The sequence below is a fragment of the Staurois parvus genome, unplaced genomic scaffold (genome assembly GCF_062004578.1).
Source record: "Staurois parvus isolate SC_StPar_1 unplaced genomic scaffold, SC_StPar_1.0 ptg002263l, whole genome shotgun sequence".
NCBI lineage: Eukaryota > Metazoa > Chordata > Amphibia > Anura > Ranidae > Staurois > Staurois parvus.
The window spans coordinates 96070-119754 of record NW_028320059.1 but is presented as its reverse complement, the minus strand read 5'-3'; the positions used below and the strand labels follow the sequence as shown (position 1 = coordinate 119754).

The following is a 23685-nucleotide window of genomic DNA, read 5'->3' as shown; positions in this document are numbered from 1 at the left end:
CCTCCAAATCATGTGATTCAGGTGTTCCAATCCCCTCCCAATCATGTGATTCAGGTGTTCCAATCCCCTCCATGGACACAGGTGTATACAATCAAGCTCCTAGGCATGCAGACGGCTTCTACAAACATTGGTGAAAGAATGGGTCGCTCTCAGGAGCTCAGTGACTCCAAGCGTGGTCCCGTGATAGGTGGCCACCTGGGCAATAAGTCCATCCGTGACATTTCCTGGCTACTAAATATTCCACGCTCAACTGTTAGTGGGATTATAACAAAGTGGAAGCAACTGGGAACAACAGCAACTCCGCCACCAAGTGGTAGGCCACGTCACATGACAGGGCGGGGTCAGCGCATGCTGAAGCGCACAGTGCGCAGAAGTCGCCAACTGTCTGCAGAGTCAATAGCTAAAGATCTCCAAACTTGGTGTGGCCTTCAGATGAGCCAACAACAGTGCGTAGAGAGCTTCATGGAATGGGTTTCCATGGCCGAGCAGCTGCATCCAAGCCTTCCATCACCAAGTGCAATGCAAAGCGGCGGATGCCATGGTGTAAAGCACGCCGCCACTGGACTCTAGAGCAGAGGAGACGTGTTCTCTGGAGGGACCAATCACGCTTCTCTGTCTGGCAATCCGATGAACGTGTCTGGGTTTGGCGGTTGCCAGGAGAACAGTACTTCAAGTACTGCCAGGAGATGACCCCTTCCTGTTTCAACATGACTGCGCACCAGTGCACAAAGCAAGGTCCATAAAGACATGGAGGAGCCAGTTTGGGGTGGAGGAACTTGACTGTCCTGCACAGAGTCCTGACCTCAACCCCATAGAACACCTTTGAGATGAATTAGACTGGAGACTGCGAGCCAGGCCTCCTCCCCCAACATCAGTGCCTGACCTGACAAATGTGCTTCTGGAAGAATGGTCCAACCTTCCCATAGACACCCTCCTAAACCTTGTGGACAGCCTTCCCAGAAGAGTTGAAGCTGTTATAGCTGCAAAGGGCGGGGCCAACTCAATATTGAACCCTACGGACTAAGACTGGGAGACCTCTAAAGTTCATGTGCGTGGAAAGGCCGGCGGCCCAATACAAGTGCATGAGTGTACATGTATCTAAAATTTTATATATACTGCATTTGTAATTTCGTTTCCTAATAAGAACCTTTAATTGACCAATCATTTCTCATGAATCATGTGTCCTCTCCTCCGATGTCCCCTTGTCCTGCTCTCCTCAAAAGACACCTCAAAGAATCTCATCCATGTCTCCACACACAGCCTAATGATGCTTTACAGAATTATAATTTGTGAATATTGTGTAATAATAATTTGTGAATTATCCTCAACATGACGAACCTTCCTTTGCTGTAGACATGGCCACCAGATGAGGAATCTATAAAGACGTATATAGATGAAATGTGGAATGGCAAACATAAAATGAAAAGTCCTATTAAAATTTGCTTGCAGCTTTTCAGTGTGTTTAGTGGTGCTTGTAATGACCCAGTGACTACAAACTCTCATGCTTTAAAAAGGGTCCATTTAGGGTAAAGTGACAGGTTCTCTTGATGTTCCAACACAAGCTCACTGATACTCAGCTAGAATGGGTTCCCGCACCTTCCTATTCACCTGCTGAGATCCGGTCAACTTCACCCCCTGTGGAGAGAGCCTGACATTGACCAACAACACCCCCACCCGCCTAAGAGAGCCTTCCGCTACCATTGCCCCCCATACACCAGCCTCCACACCCCCCCCCCCCAGACACCCCTCCCCTCCGGCAAGAGAGACACTCACCTTCACAGCTCCCTGGGAATGAGAGTCTGGCTTTGCATACACCATCAAGCAGCCAGCAGCCTCTCTCGGATCCCACCTGGTCCCCACTCTGCACGTGTCCCTTCTTTCAGGGGGTGGCGCTGTCCCCCTGAAAAATGCTGCCCTAGGCAAACGCCTTGTTTGCCTTGTGGTAAATACGCCCCTATCCCTGTGTAACCTTTTTGCTGGAGCTTATAAGGAGTTAATGATCTTCTCCCCTCCCCTAGGCAAGTACAAAATGCTATATCCTTGGAGAAAGAGGTAATGTCATGTGTTCCACTCTACCTGGAAGTATTTGGTAGTTCCCAAGTCTCTGACTAAAGGAATGATGGAAATGCACTGCAAAGCTGAGTGTGTGCGTGTGAATTGTCATTGGAGGAGGCATTATAAAGAGAACCTGTAGGGCTTGTGTGTATAGCATGTGTATACCGGTTGTGTGTTTCATACCTGACCTCTCTTGTGTTTTTTTCAGCCGTTACAGAGGCGCTGATGGCTCCAAGTTTGATCCCAGGCAGTAGTGGGACACGCAACCTCCATGACAATTTGTCGGATCTGCGAGCGCAGGTGGCAGCCAATCAGAAGGGAAGTCAACTTGTGAATGAGCTCATTGATGTCTATGGACTGGAAGTGGTTCAGGCGTACATGGCACACATCCAGGTGAATAATTTGGACCGGTCTTTCTCAACCTTTTTTATCCCAGAAGAACCTCTGAAATAATTTTCAGGACTTGGGGTACCCTTATTAAAACCAGTTCATCAGGAGTCATAGGGATAAGGCCCCTTATATTGGTGGTCAGCGGGAAGAATTCCTACAGTGGTGGTCCATAAGAAGAATTCCCCCCCCTTACAGTGGTGGTCTATAAGAAGAATTCCCCCCTTACAATGGTGGTACATAGAAAGAATTTCCACCTTGCAGTGGTGGTCTTTAGGAAGAGTTCCCCCCTTACAGTGGTAGTCAGTAGAAAAAAGTGCCACCCTTCAGGAAGCCAACAAGATACTTGAAGTCATGCTATGTACTTTGCCAAAAGAGCATTGGTCCTCTAGCTATGCAGACACCATAAAATGGGAGGTTAATCAGTCACAGCTCAAGGAACCTCTGGCAACATCTGGAAGAACCAGAGAATTCCATAAAACCCAGGTTTAGAATGGCTTATTTTAGTTGTTATAACAGTTGCCAAAGTTTTTGTTTTTTTTTCCCTGGTCTGTCAGCATATGTAGAATTACTGTGACATAAAGTGAATCTGTCATCTGAAAGAACAACAAAAGAGCTGTAATGATATAAATAACATTGCCCTATAGGAAATATTCTGCTGTGCTACAGGAGCCCCCCCAAGCACAATGCATACTCAACATGCATACACTATATTGCCAAAAGTATTGGGCCGCCGGCCTTTCCACGCACATGAACTTTAATGGCCCCCCAGTCTTAGTCTGTAGGGTTCAGTATTGAGTTGGCCCCGCCCTTTTCAGCTATAACAGCTTCAACTCTTCTGGGAAGGCCATCCACAAGGTTTAGGAGGGTGTCTATGGGAAGGTTGGACCATTCTTCCAGAAGCACATTTGTCAGGTCAGGCACTGATGTCGGGGGAGGAGGCCTGACTCTCAGTCTCCGCTCTAATTCATCCCAAAGGTGTTCTATGGGGTTGAGGTCAGGACTCTGTGCAGGACAGTCAAGTTCCTCCACCCCAAACTGGCTCCTCCATGTCTTTATGGACCTTGCTTTGTGCACTGGTGGGCAGTCATGTTGGGGCAGGAAGGGGCCATCCCCAAACTCTTCCCACAAAGTTGGGAGCATGAAATTGTCCAAAATGTCTTGGTATGCTGATGCTTTAAGAGTTGCCTTCACTGGAACTAGGGGGTCAACCCAACCCCTGAAAGACAACCCCACACCATAATCCCCCCTCCCCCAATTTTTACACTTGGCACAATGCAGTCAGGCAAGTACTGTTCTCCTGGCAATCGCCAAACCCAGACACGTCCATCGGATTGCCAGACGACAGAGAAGCATGATTGGTCACTCCAGAGTCAATGTCTCCACAGCTCTAGAGCCAAGTGGCAGCGTGCTTTACACCACGGCATCCGACGCTTTGCATTGCACTTGGTGATGGAAGGCTTGGATGCAGCTGCTCGGCCATGGAAACCCATTCCATGAAGCTCTCTACGCACTGTTGTTGGGCTCATCTGAAGGCCACACCAAGTTTGGAGGTCTTTAGCTATTGACTCTGCAGACAGTTGGTGACTTCTGCGCACTGTGCGCTTCAGCATGCGCTGACCCCGCCCTGTCATGTGACGCGGCCTACCACTTGGTGACTGAGTGGCTGTTGTTCCCAGTTGCTTCCACTTTGTTATAATCCCACTAACAGTTGAGCGTGGAATATTTAGCAGCCAGGAAATGTCACGGATGGACTTATTGCCCAGGTGGCCACCTATCACGGGACCACGCTTGGAGTCACTGAGCTCCTGAGAGCGACCCATTCTTTCACCAATGTTTGTAGAAGCCGTCGGCATGTCTAGGGGCTTGATTGTATACACCTGTGTCCATGGAGGGGATTGGAACACCTGAATCACATGATTGGAGGGGATTGGAACACCTGAATCACATGATTTGGAGGGCGGGCCCAATACTTTTGGCAATATAGTGTACATTATCCCCTAGATACGTGGGACCAGCATCACGAGTAACTGTGATAAACATATCAAAGCATTCAACCCTTTTCACTTCCTGTCTCTGCCTCCCGTGTTGCTTCTCAAATTGGTGACTCACATTTGCAATTTTGGATGTGAACATTACAACCTTTAGGCTGGAAATGATTCCCTCTTCCAAGCAATATATTTTATGAAACAAAAAATTAAGTGACAATATGTTTGATTTTATACATCGTACGATATTTTAGTTTTTTATTGCTACCCACTAAAAATGCAATATAGTTGATAGGGCACATGAGAATTTACTTATTGACCCCACTAATACAAGGTTGCTACCACATCTTCTTAGAATGGCCATGTGGATATTTGGACATGTTTCAAAATTATTGAGTTATGTGTCTCCAGTGAAGGGTCCTGGTCAGGGGTGGACTGACCATTTGGAAACTCGGGCACTGCCCGAGGGCCCGGGGTCAGTAGGGGGCCCCATGAGATGCCCCTGGTACCTTTTTCATAGGCTTTTTTAGTTTGGGCAAGGACACGGGCCCCATGAGTTGTCAGTCCGCCCCTGGACCTGGTAATACTCCATCATACAAAGACATTGTAGAATATTGTGCTCTTCCAACCTTGTGGTAACAGTTTGGTGAAGACCCTTTTCCGTTCCAGAATGACTGTGCCCCTGTGTACAAAGTAAGCTCCATAAAGACATGGTTTAACCAGTTTGGTGTGGAGGAACTTGAGTGTCCTGCACAGAGCCCTGACCTCAACTCCAGGGACGTATTTACCACAAGACAAACAAGGTACTTGCCTTGGGCGACATTTTTCAGGGGGGCAGTACCTCCCTTTAGAAGAAGGGATGATGGAAGGGATAAGCATACCATGGGGACCAGGTGGGATCCAAGAGAGGCTGCGGGCTCCTTGATGGTCTATGTAGAACCTGACCCCGTTCCCAGGGATGTCTGAGGCTGTGAAGATAAGAGGAGTGTCTTTCTCTCTATCGCCGGGGGGGAGGGTGTTCTTGGGCAATGTCAGACTTTCTCCTCGGGAGGGGTGGTGTTGGCCGGTGTCCGTGTGGGCAGGCGATTTTCGTGTTGCCTAGGGCAGCACAAAACCTAAATACACCACTGCTCAACCCTACTGAACACCTTTGGGATGGAACCTTGATGGTGAGCCAGGTCTTCTCATCCAACATCAGTACCTGATCTCACAAATGGGAACAGACGCCCTCTAAAATCTTGTGGAAAGTATTTAGTCTTCCCCGAGGAGTGGAGGCTCTTAAAGCCACAAAGAGGGCCAGCTACGTTATTTTAGATTGTAAGCTCCATGAGCAGGGCCCTCCTATTCCTTCTGTACTGAAATGTATTGTTGCTGTATTGTCTCCCTTACATTGTAAAGCGCTGAGCAAACTGTTGGTGCCATAAATCCTGTATAATAATAATAAAAATTGTCATGGGGGAGGAAGATGAAACTCCATATTAATATCCATGGATTTAGAATAGGATGTTGAACAAGGTCATACAGGAGTGGTGGTCAGGTGTCCACCAATCTTTGTAAACAGGGGCGGACTGACAACTCATGGGGCCCCCGGGCAATAGTGGATCATGGGGCCCCTGTGTTCTTGCCCACACTAAAAAAAAGCCTATGAAAAAGGTACCAGGGGCATGTCATGGGGCCCCCTACTGACCCCTGGCCCTCAATAGGGGATCATGGGGCCCCTGTGTCCTTGCCCAAACTCAAAAAAGCCTATGAAAAAGGTACCAGGGGCATCTCATGGGGCCCCCTACTGACCCCGGGCCCTCGGGCAGTGCCCGAGTTTCCAAATGGTCAGTCCGCCTCTGTTTGTAAATATATTGTATCGGAGATGAGGCGCATGAGAAGTGACCCAATAGATCTGTCATTTCCATAAAGATATTTCTGCCATAATATAAAAAGACTTTTAAATCTTTGATTTGAATTTGTCCATCCTCAGGCCAACGCCGAGGTGGCGGTGAGAGAAATGTTGAAGGCATTCGCTGACCGCTGGGAGAAGCAGACGGGAGCGCTGGAGGTGGAGTCTGTGGATTTTATGGATGACGGCTCTCCAATTAGACTGAAGGTGCAGATTAACAAGGATGAGGTAATAAGACATAACTAAATAATAACTATTCAAAGACTTGACTTTTTTTTGTGCATCTGCAGCTCTTTGATCATACCTCATTTAGGCCCCTTGCACAGGGGGGCATCTAGCTGCTGTGCATGAAGGCATTTTAGTGCACTTTGGAGGCACAGGTATGGAAGTATAAAGGACAGGTATGGAGTCCAGGCCCGCTGTCTGAAGCCTGACAAAGTCCAGCTGTATGGGTCTGAAAACTGTACCAAGTGATACTTGCATTTAGGGCCCTATGCATTCAGAGACATATTGGCTTTCTAAAGCCTTTATTTACACTTGATCTTATCCAAAAGCCCAAAAAACACTTTAAACCTAGAGTCTAGAAGCGGAAAGCTGATGCTACTCTGCTTTGTATTGGGGCTACTGGTTGGGTAGTATACCACCTAGTTTGATGGGGTTTTGAGTGATTCCTCTCCAGGAGGTGGGAACACCTAGTGCCAATGGTGAGGTGAGATACTGAGGGTGTTATGATCCGCCAGGTGGTGCCTCAGGCTGCCAACTGACAGACCTACTCAGAGCGTGGGGTCTAAGCCCGGGCTGTGCTTTCACCAGAGCCCCTGATGGTGGGGATGGACTTGAAACAGTCCCTGGCCAGGTCACGACCTCCGAGCAGGCCCGCCAGTGGCTGAGGAGACCCTTGGGGACAGGTACCGGGAGAGCCAGATATGAAGAGGATGGCGGCCCCAGCAGGGTAGTAACGGATTGTGGGCCCGTGAGGGTAAGCGGGGTACAGAATCGGTAGGCGAGAGTAGTCGGGTCACACGCAGGGTCAGCAGGGAAGTCAATCCGTAGAATGGTCAGGGCAATCCGGGTCAAACGCAGGGGCAGGCAGAGTAGTCAGGACAATCCGGGCCAAACGCAGGAGCAGGCAGAATAGTCAGGGTCAATCAGGGTCACAGGATAGGTGCAGGAACTCAGGATCACAGAAGACCTTGCGGCAATCTGTGACAGTGCAGGGCATCTTTAAATAGTGCGCCCTGCACTGTCATTGGCCGGCTAGGACGCGCCCCCGGCTGTCATTGGACGCCTGAGGCGCGCCCGCGGCTCCTACTGCGCATGCGCGGCGTCCTGTCAGCCGCGGCTCGCCGGGACCTAGTGCCCGTGTCCCGGCGCGATCCTCCGCCACTGCGCATGCGCGAGGGACGGAGCCGCGATCGCGGACCCTGGAGCCGTGGTCCCTGACAGAGGGTCCCAGTGCCTCCTGGTAAGATGGATCTGCCAGAATAACTGAGGGCTGGGAAGTAGAGAACCTGGCAATGCCATTTTGAGTGTTTCAAAGAAACACTATGGGTTTTGGGTCTTAGGAGTGTCAAAGTATCAAATGCTTTTTTCACAATTCCTGGCATATGCCTTTTGGCAAGCTTGGAATAAATTTTACATTTAGCTGGAAGGCCTGCCATATATTTTGCAAATTTATTTTTTCAAAATTAAAGAACAAAGTCTAGTTGAATGTGACTTTCTGCTTGTAGCTTCACCATGACCTGGAGAAACGAGAACCTTACATATGAACAGGGTTTTTTTCAGTGAGAATTGGGGGAAAGCAGTTCCAGCACCTCCAGCATTTAATGTATGTAATGGAAAGGGATGCTGGGATGTGCTGGAAGGTCTGTTGAAGCTGGCTGCTGGGGAATCTATTGTCACTGGAAGGAATCTAATTTTGCATGGTGGTCTGTTGCTGGGGGGGATCTATTGTTGCTGGAAGGAATCTGCTGTTGAGGGAGGGGTCTATTGTTGCTGGCTGCTGGAGAGTCTTTTGATACTGGCTGCTGAGGGATCTGTTGTTGCTGCTGGGGGTTGTTGCTGGGGTCCATTGTTGCCTGAGGAATCTATTGTTGCTGGTAAGGGGGTCTATTGCTGCTGGCTGCGGGGGATCTATTGTACTGTTTTTTTTTTTTGTTTTTTTTTGTTACCATTAACAAATTCCATACAAACGACTTGGCACCACAAAATACTTGCCTGTGTATTCTCTATAAGGAATGGTACTGGAAGGTGGGTAGGAACCAGGGGACTGTACTCAGAGGTGGGTAGGGAGCGGAAACCAGAAGTGATTCAGAAGGGGGGAGTTCCTGCACCTATTTTTTGAGAAAAAAAATCCCTGCATATGAATGTTTTTGTATTGATGTATAGACAAAATGCAGCGCTTAAAAGAACATTAGAAATAATGATGAAACACAGTCCAATAAAGGTGCTCCTCGATTCCCAGTGCAAATGGTAGAAATACACACTAACCAGAAAGCGTATAAGTAATGTTGTTAATGTTGTAGTATAAGTAATACTAATTAACATACTCAGGAATGGTCTAAGATGATTGGATTAGGCCTCTATCTCCAGCTTCTTTACATTCGTTGAGACAGTTATTATGCATTTTTTGAGATATGCGTTTTTATAGACATTGGATTAGGCCTCTATCAAGCCTTTCCACTCTGAGCGGCTTTTCAACCCTTACAGCCCTAAGTGATCCCTGTGTCAGTTCCTGAGAAGGGGGAGGCTTATCTAGATTGATTCTTCTCTGACCTGCTGGACCATTCTTTCACCACATGAGGGCGTAGGATCTCCATCTTTCCCAGCTACTTCCTTGACCAGACCAGAAAGGAGAGTGGGACCTTCAGGATATATGCTCACATGCGTATTACTTATACGCTTTCTGGTTAGTGTGTATTTCTACCATTTGCACTGGGAATCGAGGAGCACCTTTATTGGACTGTGTTTCATCATTATTTCTAATGTTCTTTTAAGCGCTGCATTTTGTCTATACATGAATTTTGGGTACTTTTTTATGCGTTTTCCTTTAATGTTCAGCTGCTACAATCATTGAGAGCGCTTACTATATATTGTATTATTCTTTTAATGTTTTTGTATTATTCCTTTAAATATGGTGGCAAATCTAACCTTTGATGCTTTGTCATTCTAGGGCAGTGCTGTATTTGACTTTAGCGGCTCCGGGCATGAAGTTTTTGGGAACTGTAATGCTCCTCGTGCCATCACTCTCTCCGCTCTGATTTACTGCCTTCGCTGCATGGTGGGACAAGACATACCCCTAAATCAGGTAGAAGTCTCAGAGGTCATCATTGTACAAAGTCTGTGAACTCTTCAACATGAAAGGAAATCACAAATAAGGCCTCTCTGTTCCTTGTCTCTCTTTTCTTCAGGGTTGTCTTGTGCCCATCAAAGTCATCATTCCCAAAGGATCCATCCTTGACCCCTCACTGGATGCTGCTGTTGTTGGAGGAAATGTGTTGACATCACAGAGAATTGTGGATGTCATATTTAAAGCCTTTCAAGTCTGTGCAGCATCACAGGTGGGACTGAGCCGTGTTTAGAGGGAGCTAAAAGTGTCTTGCAACGTTTTTGTTATAATTTTGAATAGAGAAGGAAAGGGAGGAATCCCCCAGATACAGATGAATCAGAGTGACCTTCTTCAGTCACTGTTAATAGATGAATCCAACACCTAGGTTATACATGTTCTAAAAATCAAAACCTGACGGAGGTCTAACCCTTTATCCAAACAACATGAATCCTTTATAAAAAAAAAAAAGTTTCAACTTTAGATAGATGGGGAAGGGATGATATCATAATTGGCAAACACCACAAAGACCAGACTAAGTTGGCATCAAAATAGTTTTCTTCGCAAATAAAACACTTTTCACTTTACAAAACAAGCTTGGTCCAGTTTGTAGACCAGAAGCCGTAGAAATTAGTAACTAGGAGTACTGTGTGAGCTTTTCAGAAGCTATAGAGATGCTTAGTGTGACCTTGGACTGTTCTTAGAAGCTGTAGAGAGGAGTAGTATGGGGTAATAAATGAGCTTGGACTCTTCTTAGAATCTGACGAGGAGAGTAATATTGGCTAACTAATGAGTTTGTCTTCTTTTCAGAAGCTGTAGAGATGAGTAGTATTTGGTAACGTGAGCTTGGACTGTTCTTAGAAGTTGTAGAAATGAGTAGTAATGGGTAATTAAGGAGCTTGAACTCTTCTTAGAATCTGACAAGAAGAGTAGTATTGGATAACTAATGAGCTGGTCTTCTTTTCAGAAGCTGTAGAGATGAGTAGCATGGGGTAACGTGAGCTTGGACTGTTCTTAGAAGCTGTAGACATGAGTAGCATTGGGTTATCTGTGAGCATGGACTGTTCTTAGAATCTGATGAGAAGAGTAGTATTGGATAACTAATGAGTTTGTCTTCTTCTCAAAAGCTGTAGAAATCAGCAGTAATGGGTTATCTGTGAGCATGGACTGTTCATAGCAGCTGTAGAAAAGAGTAGTATTGGGTAATTAAGGAGCTTGAACTCTTCTTAGAATCTGAGGAAAAGAGTAGTATTGGATAACCAATGAGCTTGTCTTCTTCTCAGAAGAGTAGTAATGGGTAACGAGAGCTTGGACTGTTCTTAGAAGCTGTTGAAATGAGTAACATTGGGTTATCTGTGAGCATGGACTGTTCTTAGAATCTGATGAGAAGAGTAGTATAGGATAACCAATGAGCTTGTCTTCTTCTCAGAAGAGTAGTAATGGGTAACGAGAGCTTGGACTGTTCTTAGAAGCTGTTGAAATGAGTAGCATTGGGTTATCTGTGAGCATGGACTGTTCTTAGAATCTGATGAGAAGAGTAGTATTGGACAACTATGGAGCTTGTCTTCTCAGAAGCTGTAGAGATGAGTAGCATGGGGTAACGTGTGAGCTTGGACCGTCCTTAGAAGCTGTAGAAATGAGTAGTAATTGGCAGGGGCAGACTGACAATTTGGAAACTTGGGCACTGCCCAAGGGCCCGGGTCAGTAGGGGGCCCCATGAGATGCTTCTGGTACCTTTTTTTTTTTTTCATAGGCTTTTTTGAGTTTGGGCAAGGACACAGGGGCCCCATGATCCCCTATTGCCTGGGTGCCCCATGAGTTGTCAGTCCACCCCTGGTAATGGGTTATCTGTGAGCCCTGACTGTTCATAGCAGCTGTAGAAAAGAGTAGTATTGGGCAATTAAGGAGCTTGAAATCTTCTTAGAATCTGATGAGAAGAGTAGTAATGGATAACCAATGAGCCTGTCTTCTTCTCAGAAGCTGTATGGGGTAATGTGTGAGCTCTAAGAAGAGTTCAAGCTCCTTAATTACCCAATACTACTTATTGCTACAGCTTCTGAGAAGAACACAAGCTCATTAGTTATCCAATACTATTCTTTTTGTCAGATTCTAAAAACAGTCCATGCTCACAGATAACCCAATGCTACTCATTTCTACAGCTTCTGTGAGCATGGACTGTTCTTAGAATCTGACGAGAAGAGTAGTATTGGATTACTAATGAGCTTGTCTTCTCCGAAGCTGTAGAGATGAGTAGCATGGGGTAGCGTGTGAGCTTGGACCATCCTTAGAAGCTGTAGAAATGAGTAGTAATGGGTTATCTGTAAGCATTGACTGTTCTTAGACTCTGATGAGAAGAGTGGTATTGGATAACTAATGAGTTTGTCTTCTTCTCAGAAGCTGTAGAAATGAGTAATGGGTTATCTGTGAGCATGGACTGTTCATAGCAGCTGTAGAAAAGAGTAGTATTGGGTAATTAAGGAGCTTGAACTCTTCTTACAATCTGACGAGAAGAGTAGTATTGGATAACCAATGAGCCTGTCTTCTTCTCAGAAGCTGTAGAGTTGAGTAGTATGGGGTAATGTATGAGCTCTAAGAAGGGTTCAAGTTCCTTAATTACCCAATACTACTCATTTCTACAGCTTCTGTGAGCTTGGACTGTCCATAGAAGCTGTCAAAATGAGTAGCATTGGGTTATCTGTGAGTATGGACTGTTCTTAGAATCTGATGAGAAGAGTATTATTGGACAACTAAGGAGCTTGTCTTCTCAGAAGCTGTAGAGATGAGTAGGTTGAGGTAACGTGAGCTTGGACTGTCCTTAGAAGCTGTAGAAATGAGTAGTAATGGGTTATCTGTGAGCATGGACTGTTCTTAGAATCTGACGAGAAGAGTAGTCATGGACAACTAATTAGCTTGTCTTCTCAGAAGCTGTAGAGATGATTAGGTTGGGGTAACGTGTGAGATTGGACTGATCTTAGAAGCTGCAGAGGAGAGTAGAATTAGGTTATTTTGAGCTTGGACTGATCTCAGAAGCTGTAGAGATGAGTAGTATTGGGTAATTAATGAGCTTGAACTTTTTATAGAAGCTGTAGAGATGAGCAGTATGGCGTAATCTATAAGCTTGGACTCTTCTCAGGAGCTGTAGGTAAAAGTAGTATGGCCTAATCTGGGTTTGGAGCTGTAGAGATGAGTAACATGGGGTAATTTGTGAGCCTAGACACCTCTTAGAAGCTGTAGAGACGAGTAGTATGGGGTAATTTGTGAGCCTGGACACCTCTTAGAAGCTGTAGAGACGAGTAGTATGGGGTAATTTGTGAGCCTGGACACCTCTTAGAAGCTGTAGAGATGAGTAGTATGGGGTTATTTGTGAGCCTGGACACCTCTTAGAAGCTGTAGAGATGAGTAGTATGGGGTTATTTGTGAGCCTGCACAGAAAAAATACAAAACCAGGGGTGCCATGCCCTGCAAGTCACTTACTAATTAAAACCATAAATCAGGAAATCCAAGGAAAGCCAGGCGTAATAATTAAAAGTCACAATTTAATAAACTTAAAGTATTAAAATATTCATCACAGTTTGCCACAGCGACAGATCCACAGAGTTTCCTGCATAGATATCCCATAACCACAAAGGGGAATGGTGCCGATGTCCAGTGTAATGGTGATAGACAAAAGGATCACGCCGAATGTCTGCAGATGAACATCCAGCAGTGGTGACACTGGCTGTTGGGGACTCCATTCGGTCCGCTGCAACCAGAAGTGAGGTCAGCGGGGACCAGAAGTGATGCAGAGTGAGGGTGGAAGTAGTCCCAGGGAGGTGCCGTATTGAGGGCACCAGTAACGATGTATTGCCGGTCAGTTAGGGACTGGAGTCACTATCAGACCAGAAGTGGAAACCAGGTCAAGCCTCAGTGGTGGGTAACCAGACACAGCTGGTAGAGTCTGGTGACTACATGTTTCAGGGCAGGCCCCTTTGTCAGGTCCCATGACTCAAGCCGGCCCAAAGGACTAAATTTAAAGGGGAAACCAGGAATTGGACCAACCCCCCAAATGGTTAACCCCATGTAGCCTGGCTGACAGTAACCAATAAAAAATATAAAAAAAAAAACCCCCAGTATATAGAATAAATATTATTTCACAATGTTTTTTTTTTAAATGTTAAAAATTAAGCTATATAGAGTTAGAGCTATGTAAAACATGGGGTCTATGTCCTCATTAGGAGACCTAGACCCCAGCTTGTAAATCCAGAAGGTTTCTCTTCTGCATAATAGTGTACACCTCTCATTCTCAGTCAGAGAACCTTCCGGTATACATTTGAAAGCTAAGACCTTAAGGGCACCTATGGCCTTATTGTGGTGGGAAGCAAAAATGAAGATCTTTTCCCTCTTATTTTCCATTGACCTATTGTGGTATTGCTCAAACGCCCATTCCTTGTGTGTTTTTTTTTTTTTTTTTCTCATTTGTGAGCCTGGACTCCCCTTAGAAGCTGTAGAGTTGTTTAGTGTGGGGTAATCTGTGATTTTGGGCTCTCCGTAGGATAAAAGTGAATTGTCTTGTGCTGTACAGGGCTGTATGAACAACGTCACCTTTGGGAACCAGAAGACCGGTTACTATGAAACGGTAGCTGGAGGTGCTGGCGCTGGACCACACTGGGATGGGAGAAGTGGAATCCACAGTCACATGACCAACACCCGAATTACTGACCCAGAGATCCTGGAGAAGCGGTATGGTGAATAATACTTGTGTGTGATTTTTAGATTGTGTACATATTGCATATATAGGACTGGGTTAAGGTTACTGATGTACTGAGAGCATGAAAACTGGCACTTTCACTCGCTTCTGTTGTCAATGGAAATGCATTTTCCTTTGGGCCCATTCACACATTTCAGTTCTGATGCTTTTACATGCATTTATGTGTATTGGTCTAAGGCAGCCCAGGTGGGAATAGGTTCTCAATGGTGCTGGTTCCTAGACTAATTCATGAATTGTACATTAAAGTAGATCCGAGGGAGGGCCAAGAGGTCCACCAACCAATTGTTAGAATGATTTAGAGCCTCGAGAGACAACCATCAAAACTTTGGTGGGAAGAGTGTCAAGAGATGGCCCTTAAAACCTTGGTGGCAAAGAGGGTCAAGAGACAACCATCAAAACATAGCTGGTGAAGAGTGTCAAGAGATGACAATCAAACCTTTAGTGGAGATAAGCTTTAAAAGACAACCATCAAATCCTTGGGTGGAGAAAAGAGTCAAGAGATGACCATCAAAACCCTGGTAGGGAAGAGTGTTAAGAGACGACCTTCAAAGCCTTGGTGGGGAAAAGCATTAAGTGACGACTATCAAAACCTTGGTGGGGAAGAGCGTTTAGAGATGACCATCAAAACTTTGGTGGAGAAGAGTGTCAAGAGACGACCATCAAAACTTTTTTGAAGAAAAGCATTAAGTAATGACTATCAAAACCTTGGTGGAGAAGAGCATCAAGATGACCATCAAAACTTTGGTGGAGAAGAGTGTCAAGAGACGACCATCAAAACTTTTTTGAAGAAAAGCATTAAGTAATGACTATCAAAACCTTGGTGGGGAAGAGCGTCAAGAGACAACCATCAAAACTTTGGTGGAGAAGAGCGTCGAGAGACGACCATCAAAATATTGGTGGGTAAGAGCTTCAAGAGATGACCATCAAAACTTTGGTGTAGAAGAGCGCCGAGAGACGACCATCAAAACTTGGCAGGGAAGAACGAAGTGCCCAAGGTTTACAAACTTTTCAACAAACTTTTCATACAAAGGCACTTTAGCAGTGAGCTTAGCCATCAATTTTTCAAAAACCATGGTTTAGGATAGTCCTCCCTTTATTTGGAAATGTTGATGTGTTGGGTTTTCCAAAATCGGCTATTGTCTGTTTGGCAGTAATAATCAGATGGTCTAGAAATTGGAATTTACTTTTTGATATTTTTTGATATGATTCAGTGGAGCTTTATAGAAGTTCTTGTATATTTGGTTTCCATACATTGTATAGGTAATGCAATATACTTTGGTCCAGAATTCCCAGACAACAGGGAAGGTCCACCATAGACGAAGAAATGTACTGGCTTCTGTGCAACCAGGATAATTTTTTCAAATACAGCATTCTGCTCTCTCCTATGTAGGTACCCAGTGGTCCTCAAGCGGTTTGAGCTGCGTCCAGGCTCAGGGGGTGATGGGAAATTTACAGGAGGAGATGGAGTCATTCGGGAGCTGATGTTCAGAGAAAATGTCATTTTGTCGGTTCTCACTGAGCGGAGAGTATTCCAACCCTACGGACTAAATGGTTATTGTACAGATAGTTTGATTTTCATTCTTTCCTGTGACTGAAATGTCTCCTCATGAATCTATTCCATATTTTATAGGTGGGTCCCCTGGAGACACCGGCCTCAACCTCCTCCATCGCTGTGATGGGAGAACCATTAACCTGGGAGGGAAGACCTCTGTTCCTTTAGAGCCCGGGGTAGGATGAGAGATTGTGTGTTTATTTTTTATTTTTTTTCGCTTATTGTAGTTAAACCAGCCGCAGCTCTTGTGTCAGAGACACATCCATCTTTCCTGTGACAGCCATGACTCCATGACCTTGCAGGGGAGCGACCATATGTCCGAATCCAGCAGAAGGGGATAAAGATGGGGAGGAGGGATTGGCTTCTGACAAAAAGGCTGTTTGATCCTGTCCCCTCTGATCCTCCCCTTCTCCTGTCCCTAATCCATCTGCTGATAGAACAGAGCCTTGGGGGCAATCTGCATTTGCTCAGTTTGGTGTGTATTAGGGTTTTTTTTTGTATTTTTTTTCTTGGGAGGGTGCATGTGATCAGCATACGGCCAATCAGCACTGTCCAGACAGAGGGTCAGGGGTTATGCAGCCTCGTAGAAAAATCAGGGTAGAATGAAAACTGCTCCTACAAGATTAATCAGTGCTCAGCTGGACACTGATAGAAGTAATGAGACTGCTATATACTGCTGATGAGGAAAGGTATTTAGCAGTTTATATTTACTAAAATAATTGCATTTCCATGTTGAGTGAATATTGTGAGTGCGGGGTCCGGGGAGAGCGGATATAGTGAATGCGGGGTCCGGGGAGAGCGGATATAGTGAATGCGGGGTCCGGGGAGAGCGGATATAGTGAATGCGGGGTCCAGGGAGAGCGGATATAGTGAATGCGGGGTCCGGGGACAGCGGATATAGTGAATGCGGGGTCCGGGGACAGCGGATATAGTGAATGCGGGGTCCGGGGACAGCGGATATAGTGAATGCGGGGTCCGGGGACAGCGGATATAGTGAATGCGGGGTCCGGGGACAGCGGATATAGTGAATGCGGGGTCCGGGGACAGCGGATATAGTGAATGCGGGGTCCGGGGACAGCGGATATAGTGAATGCGGGGTCCGGGGACAGCGGATATAGTGAATGCGGGTCCGGGGAGAGCGGATATAGTGAATGCGGGGTCCGGGGAGAGCGCATATAGTGAATGCGGGGTCCGGGGAGAGCGCATATAGTGAATGCGGGGTCCGGGGAGAGCGGATATAGTGAATGCGGGGTCCGGGGAGAGGGGAAATAGTGAATGCGGGGTCCGGGGAGAGCGGAAATAGTGAATGCGGGGTCCGGGGAGAGCGGATACAGTGAATGCGGGGTCCGGGGAGAGCGGATGTAGTGAATGCGGGGTCCAGGGAGAGCGGATATAGTGAATGCGGGGTCCGGGGACAGCGGATATAGTGAATGCGGGGTCCGGGGAGAGCGGATATAGTGAATGCGGGGTCCGGAGACAGAGGATATAGTGAATGCGGGATCCGGGGAGAGCGGATATAGTGAATGCGGGGTCCGGGGAGAGCGGATATAGTGAATGCGGGGTCCGGGGAGAGGGGATATAGTGAATGCGGGGTCCGGGGAGAGCGCATATAGTGAATGCGGGGTCCAGAGTTTAGTAACACTCTAGCTTTTGCCTCCTTCTTTCCCTTCCCCGGCCTCCTCTACTTCCTCTCTCTCCCTTCATTCCCTTTCCCTTCCTTTCCCTCCCTTCCTTCCTTCTTCCCATCTTTTCTTTCCCTCTTCCCTCCTCTCCCATCCCTTCTCTCCTTCCACTTGCCCTTCCTTCCTCTCTCCCGCCTCCCTTCCTTATCCATTCATCCTTCTGTCCCCTCCCCCATTCCTTTCTTTTTTTTCTCCTTCCTTCCTTCCTCCAGGACTGTTGTTACCCCAGCTTGCCTCCATTTACAGTAATGGGATTTGCCTGGTTTGAGGCGGAGTAAACAAATTGTCAATTGTCCGATGGAAAACCAATGTGTGAATTATAAAATGCATCTTCTGAATATTCCATTCCGCTCTGCCCAGGACATCTTCACCCTTCACACCCCCGGAGGAGGAGGATACGGCGATGGGAACCAAGATGGCGACACCCTAATGCCTAAGGAGAATCCACAGCGCAGCTTTGTTGAGCGGGGAAGTGTCTTCGATTATCGCATGGCACAGGAGACTGTATGACAGAACAAAGAGCTGGTGTGGTCGCTGAGGCATGAGATACCGTATGCCTCCAGGTTGCCGGCAGTTGGCGACTGTTCGAAGTAGAAGGACAATGGCCCCGGATCTGGCTTCTTCACAGGCACATACGTTTATGTAGAGCCAGAACTTTTTTCCTTAGTTTTTTTTGCTATCTGTTCCCCATCAGGGGGATTCCCCTCAATTTATTTCCTGTCCCAGAAGAGGGCTCTTCAAAGTAGGAGGAGATCCCTTCTTGAACAGGTGTCCCCATCGGAGGATTTCCATCTTATTCCTCTTGATGATAACTCAAGAATGTTGGCTTCCCAGCAGGGGCGGACTGACCATTCGAGCACTCTGGCACTGCCCGAGGGCCTGGGGTCAGTAGGGGGCCCCATGAAATGCCCCTGGTACCTTTTTCATAGGCTTTTTTGAGTTTGGGCAAGGACACAGGGGCCCCATGATCCCCTATTGCCCGGGGGCCCCATGAGTTGGCCGTCCACCCCTGTCCCGGACCCCGCATTCACTATATCCGCTCTCCCCGGACCCCGCATTCACTATATCCGCTCTCCCCAGACCCCGCATTCCCTGTATCCGCTCTCCCCGGACCCCGCATTCCCTGTATCCGTTCTCCCCGGACCCCACATTCCCTGTATCCGCTCTCCCCGGACCCCGCATTCACTGTATCCACTCTCCCTGGACCCTACATTCACTATATCCGCTCTTCCCGGACCAGGGGTGGACTGACCATTCAGAAACTCGGGCACTGCCCGGGGTCAGTAGGGGGCCCCATGAAATGCCCCTGGTACCTTTTTATAGGCTTTTTTGGGCGTGCTTTGAGTGTGGGCAAGGACACGGGCCCCATGATCCCCTATTGCCTGGGGGCCCCATGAGTTGTCAGTCCGCCCCTGCTTCCCAGTCAGTTTTTGTACTGGAGATAATGGTAACCAGAGCCAATAGAGAGTGTGAATCTCCCCGGCGGGGACACCGACCACAACAAAAACCAAGCCAAGTGCTGGCTTCAATCCAACAATAGTTCATGACTGAAGACCATCGGATTCTTATAGTGAGCAATGGCTGATCGAAAAATACAAACAGGCCACCCCTTAGCTAGGGGACCCAAAGAAAAAACTCCGGTGGGTGAGCCAGACCGAGGAACAAAGAGTCCAAAGTCTCTCTTTCACAACAAGGAAATATACAACGCCAACGCGATTCGAGGACTCCTAGATCTCCCCCTTCCCCGGGGTTCAAATATTGTATATAGTTAGGACAACTGCTTTTTTGCTCATAGATCTTCCCCTTCTTCAGGGTTCAAATATTGCATAGTTGGAAAGCCTCAAAAACTACCATTTTGCTCCTGGGTGTTTTTCACTGAGTGTTTATCTTCTAAGTAATTACACCTCAAGGAAAAATAAAATGGGCAATGCGTTTCGGAGCTCAAAGATCTTCTTTTTCCGGGCTCAAATATTGTATATAAGTGGGAAAAATTTGTAAAAACCTGCTATTTTGCTTCTGGGTGTTTTTGCCCTGGGCATTTATCTTCTGAATAATTACACCGCAAGGAAAAATATAATGGGTGACGCGTTTCGAGGGCTTAAAGATCTCCTTTTTCTGAGCTCAAATATTGTACACAAGGAAAAATACAACAGTCACTGCATTGTGGGGGCTCAAAGATGTACCCCTTCATCGAGGGTTAAAATTTTGTTTATAGTTAGGACAACTGCTTTTTTGCTCCTTGCACTGGGCATGTATCTTCCAAATCATTACACCACAAGGAAATATACAATGTCCAATGCGTTTTGCGGGCTCGAAGATCTACCCCTTCTTCGGGGTTCAAATTTTGTATGTAGTTAGGACTCAGACAACTGCTTTTTTTTTCCTCCTGGGTGATTTGCACTGGACATGTATCTTCCAAATAATTACACCACAAGGAAATATACAACAACCAATGCGTTTCAAGGACTCCTAGATCTCCCCCTTCCCCAGGGTTCAAATATTGTATAGTTGGAAAGACTCAAAAACTACCATTTTGCTCCTGGGTGTTTCTCACTTAGTGTTTGTCTTCTAACTAATTACACCTCAAGGAAAAATGCAATGGGCAATGCGTTTCGGGGGCTCAAAGAACTTCTTTTTCTGGGCTCAAATATTGTATATATGTGGGAAAAATTTGCAAAAACCTGCTATTTTGCTTCAGGGTGTTTTGCTGTGGGCATTTATCTTCTGAATAATTACACCGCAAGGAAAAATATAATGGGTGACGCGTTTCGAGGGCTTAAAGATCTCCTTTTTCTGGGCTCAAATATTATATATACTGTATTTGGAACAAATGAAAAAGCTGCTATTTGCTCCTCTGTGATTTGCACTGAGAGTTTAGCTTCCAAATAATTACACCACAAGGAAATATTCAATGACCAATGCGTTTTGGGGGGGTCAAAGATCTACCCCTTCATCGAGGGTTAAAATTTTGTTTATAGTTAGGACAACTGCTTTTTTGCTCCTTGCACTGGGCATGTATCTTCCAAATAATTACACCACAAGGAAATATACAATGTCCAATGCGTTTTGGGGGCTCGAAGATCTACCCCTTCTTCGGGGTTCAAATTTTGTATGTAGTTAGGACTCAGACAATTGCTTTTTTTTTCCTTCTGGGTGATTTGCACTGGACATGTATCTTCCAAATAATTACACCACAAGGAAATATACAACATCCAATGCGTTTCAAGGACTCCTAGATCTCCCCCTTCCCCAGGGTTCAAATATTGTATAGTTGGAAAGACTCAAAAACTACCATTTTGCTCCTGGGTGTTTTTCACTGAGTGTTTATCTTCTAAGTAATTACACCTCAAGGAAAAATAAAATGGGCAATGCGTTTCGGAGCTCAAAGATCTTCTTTTTCCGGGCTCAAATATTGTATATAAGTGGGAAAAATTTGTAAAAACCCGCTATTTTGCTTCTGGGTGTTTTTGCCCTGGGCATTTATCTTCTGAATAATTACACCGCAAGGAGAAATATAATGGGTGACGCGTTTCGAGGGCTTAAAGATCTCCTTTTTCTGAGCTCAAATATTGTACACAAGGAAAAATACAACAGTCACTGCATTTTGGGGGCTCAAAGATGTACCCCTTCATCGAGGGTTAAAATTTTGTTTATAGTTAGGACAACTGCTTTTTTGCTCCTTGCACTGGGCATGTATCTTCCAAATAATTACACCACAAGGAAATATACAATTTCCAATGCGTTTTGGGGGCTCGAAGATCTACCCCTTCTTCGGGGTTCAAATTTTGTATGTAGTTAGGACTCAGACAACTGCTTTTTTTTTCCTCCTGGGTGATTTGCACTGGACATGTATCTTCCAAATAATTACACCACAAGGAAATATACAACATCCAATGCGTTTCAAGGACTCCTAGATCTCCCCCTTCCCCAGGGTTCAAATATTGTATAGTTGGAAAGACTCAAAAACTACCATTTTGCTCCTGGGTGTTTCTCACTTAGTGTTTGTCTTCTAAGTAATTACACCTCAAGGAAAAATGCAATGGGCAATGCGTTTCGGGGGCTCAAAGAACTTCTTTTTCTGGGCTCAAATATTGTATATATGTGGGAAAAATTTGCAAAAACCTGCTATTTTTCTTCAGGGTGTTTTGCTGTGGGCATTTATCTTCTGAATAATTACACCGCAAGTGAAAACATAATGGGTGACGCGTTTCGAGGGCTTAAAGATCTCCTTTTTCTGGGCTCAAATATTATATATACTGTATTTGGAACAAATGAAAAAGCTGCTATTTGCTCCTCTGTGATTTGCACTGAGAGTTTAGCTTCCAAATAATTACACCACAAGGAAATATTCAATGACCAATGCGTTTTGGGGGGGTCAAAGATCTACCCCTTCATCGAGGGTTAAAATTTTGTTTATAGTTAGGACAACTGCTTTTTTGCTCCTTGCACTGGGCATGTATCTTCCAAATAATTACACCACAAGGAAATATACAATGTCCAATGCGTTTTGGGGGCTCGAAGATCTACCCCTTCTTCGGGGTTCAAATTTTGTATGTAGTTAGGACTCAGACAACTGCTTTTTTTTTCCTTCTGGGTGATTTGCACTGGACATGTATCTTCCAAATAATTACACCACAAGGAAATATACAACATCCAATGCGTTTCAAGGACTCCTAGATCTCCCCCTTCCCCAGGGTTCAAATATTGTATAGTTGGAAAGACTCAAAAACTTCCATTTTGCTCCTGGGGGCTCGAAGATCTACCCCTTTTTCGGGGGTTCACATTTTGTATATAGTTAGGACAACTGCTTTTTTGCTCCTTGCACTGGGCATGTGTCTTCCAAATAATTACACCACAAGAAAATATACACTGTCCACTGCGTTTTGGGGGCTCAAAGATCTACCCCTTCTTTGGGGGTTCAAATTTTGTATATAGCTAGGACTCAGACAACTGCTTTTTTGCTCCTTTGCACTGGGCATGTATCTTCCAAATAATTACACCGCAAGGAAAAATACAACATCCAATGTGGTTTGAGGGCTCAAAGATCTCCTCCTCCTTCAGGGCTTAAATATTTATATATAATATTTAAGCCCTTGAAGGAGAGGGTGATCTTTGAGCGCCCAAAACGCATTGGCCGTTGTACGTTGCCTATATGGTGTAATTAATTGGAAGATCAATACCCAGTGAAAAACACCCAGGAGAAAAAAAAGCAGTTTTTTTTTAGTCTTTCCAACTATATATGGTGGGAAGACTAAAAAAAAAACCTGCTATTTTGCTCCTCTGTGTTTTTCACTGAGTGTTGATCTTCCAATTAATTACACCATATAGGCAACATACAACGACCAATACGTTTTGGGGACTCAAAGATCTCCTTGGAAGATAGCCAATACCCATGAGCCGAATAGTCGCTTTTTTTGAGTTTTAGCCTCCGCCTTCTGGTGCCTTCCCAGGCTCTCTCGTCCCGCCGGCTGAACATAGAGATGACTGAAGACCGAAACGTTCCCGATCATCTCTATAGTCTAAGAAACTGGAAGTGAGGAATATTTTGTCACTTCTGGTTTCTGTCTCTTGTAAACAGGCTGTGAAAGCATCAGATCAAACCGTTTTGGGTGTGATCAGATGCTTTGCAGGCCAGAGGGGAGGTATGGGGTCTAATAGATCCCCAGATCTATCCATAAAGAGGACCTGTCACTGCTCCAGATATTACAAGGGATGTTTTTCTTCCCTTGTGTTCATCCCACCCCATATGAGTGATTAAAAAGAAAATTAGAGCATGTGTAAAAAAAGAAAAAACTTTTTTTAAAAGTACCTGTGTACTCGCACATGAAGGTATACGCATACGTAGGTCCTATGTAAATGGTGGTCGTCCCACACATGGGGGTATTGCCAGGAATGCTCTAGCAAGGGCAATGATCCTTGCACCAAACCTCCTGTGTACCTCTAAACTGGTACCCGGTAAAAGCGTCGCCTATGGAGATTTTTAAGTACCTTGGGTTGTCACCATTCCACGAGCGTGTGCAATTTTATAAATTATGACGTGCTTGGTATCTAATTACTC

The 23685-nt window shown here is 45.7% G+C and overlaps 1 protein-coding gene across 1 annotated transcript in view; it reads left to right on the top strand.

Annotated features, from left to right (window-relative positions):
- OPLAH (5-oxoprolinase, ATP-hydrolysing) overlaps window positions 1-19566 on the top strand; it is an 88484-nt gene extending 68918 nt beyond the window's left edge. The window contains exons 20-27 of the mRNA XM_089665612.1: window positions 2264-2448; window positions 6403-6549; window positions 9494-9628; window positions 9732-9881; window positions 14208-14365; window positions 15784-15944; window positions 16024-16121; window positions 17988-19566. Coding sequence (XP_089521738.1) covers window positions 2264-2448; window positions 6403-6549; window positions 9494-9628; window positions 9732-9881; window positions 14208-14365; window positions 15784-15944; window positions 16024-16121; window positions 17988-18137 — 1184 coding nt within the window. The 3' untranslated portion in view covers window positions 18138-19566. The remainder of the gene's footprint in view (window positions 1-2263; window positions 2449-6402; window positions 6550-9493; window positions 9629-9731; window positions 9882-14207; window positions 14366-15783; window positions 15945-16023; window positions 16122-17987) is intronic.
- The last annotated feature ends 4119 nt before the right edge of the window (window positions 19567-23685 follow it).